This window comes from Eimeria mitis, genomic scaffold, assembly GCF_000499745.2.
Source record: "Eimeria mitis Houghton genomic scaffold, Emh_scaff8239, whole genome shotgun sequence".
NCBI lineage: Eukaryota > Apicomplexa > Conoidasida > Eucoccidiorida > Eimeriidae > Eimeria > Eimeria mitis.
This window is the reverse complement of record NW_013576051.1, coordinates 535-1,350: the sequence shown is the minus strand read 5'-3', so window position 1 is coordinate 1,350 and position 816 is coordinate 535. Positions and strand designations below refer to the sequence as shown.

The following is an 816-nucleotide window of genomic DNA, read 5'->3' as shown; positions in this document are numbered from 1 at the left end:
ACCAGGCAAAATATTTATATTTATAAAAAATTATAAAAATAAATTATTTTATGTATAAAATAACAAAATTGATGATAAAAAACAAAATTTTTGTGTTTTTATACTTTTGTGTTGTTTCATATAAAGGGCTGCAGCTCGCATGCAGAGCAGCCGCTATGCTGGGGTGTATGTACAGCTTGAGGTGTATATTATTTACAATTAAAAAGAATATTAATAAAACAAAAAAAAAATAATTTTATTTTTTATTTTTTGCGGCAGAGAAGCCAACATTTCCCCCCCCCCTTCCTAAGAGAAGAAACGATCGACGGTGCTCGCGGCATGCATGCATACAGTGTATAAAAACTACAATAAATATCCGGTTAAATTTGTTTTTAATTTTATTTTTTTGTTTAATTTTATGTTTTTTTATATTTTATTTTCTCTATGAGGACGATCGGGCCGCGGCAGCCTCTGCTTTCCTCTACCCGGTGGTAGCTGCCTATACACCCCAGCATATGCACTGACACCCAGCTGCAGCACCACACCAGTACCCTCAGGGGCCCCCGGGGCCCCCTCCTCTGCAACTAGGAGCAGCAGCGATACCCAGCAGCAGCTGAAGCCCCCCTAGACCTCCCTATACACCCCATGAACTCACCGGCTGCTGCAGCAGCAGCTGCTGCTGCTGCAGCTGCTGCAGCTCCTTTTTCTGCAGCAGCTGCTGCAAGTCCTTCCGCTGCTCCTTCTGCCTCTTCTTCTGTTTCTCCTGATCCTGCTCCTGCTGCTGTTGCTGCTGCTGCTGCTCCTGCTGCTGCTGCTGCTGCTGCTCCTGCTGCAGCA

General features: G+C 44.0%; 1 protein-coding gene across 1 annotated transcript in view; it reads right to left on the bottom strand.

Annotated features, from left to right (window-relative positions):
- Positions 1-613: 613 nt before the first annotated feature.
- The window catches only part of EMH_0094300 (uncharacterized protein), a gene marked incomplete at both ends in the record, with an annotated part of 723 nt that continues 520 nt past the window's right edge, over positions 614-816 (bottom strand). Inside the window, one exon of the mRNA XM_013502075.1 lies at positions 614-816. Coding sequence (XP_013357529.1) covers positions 614-816 — 203 coding nt within the window.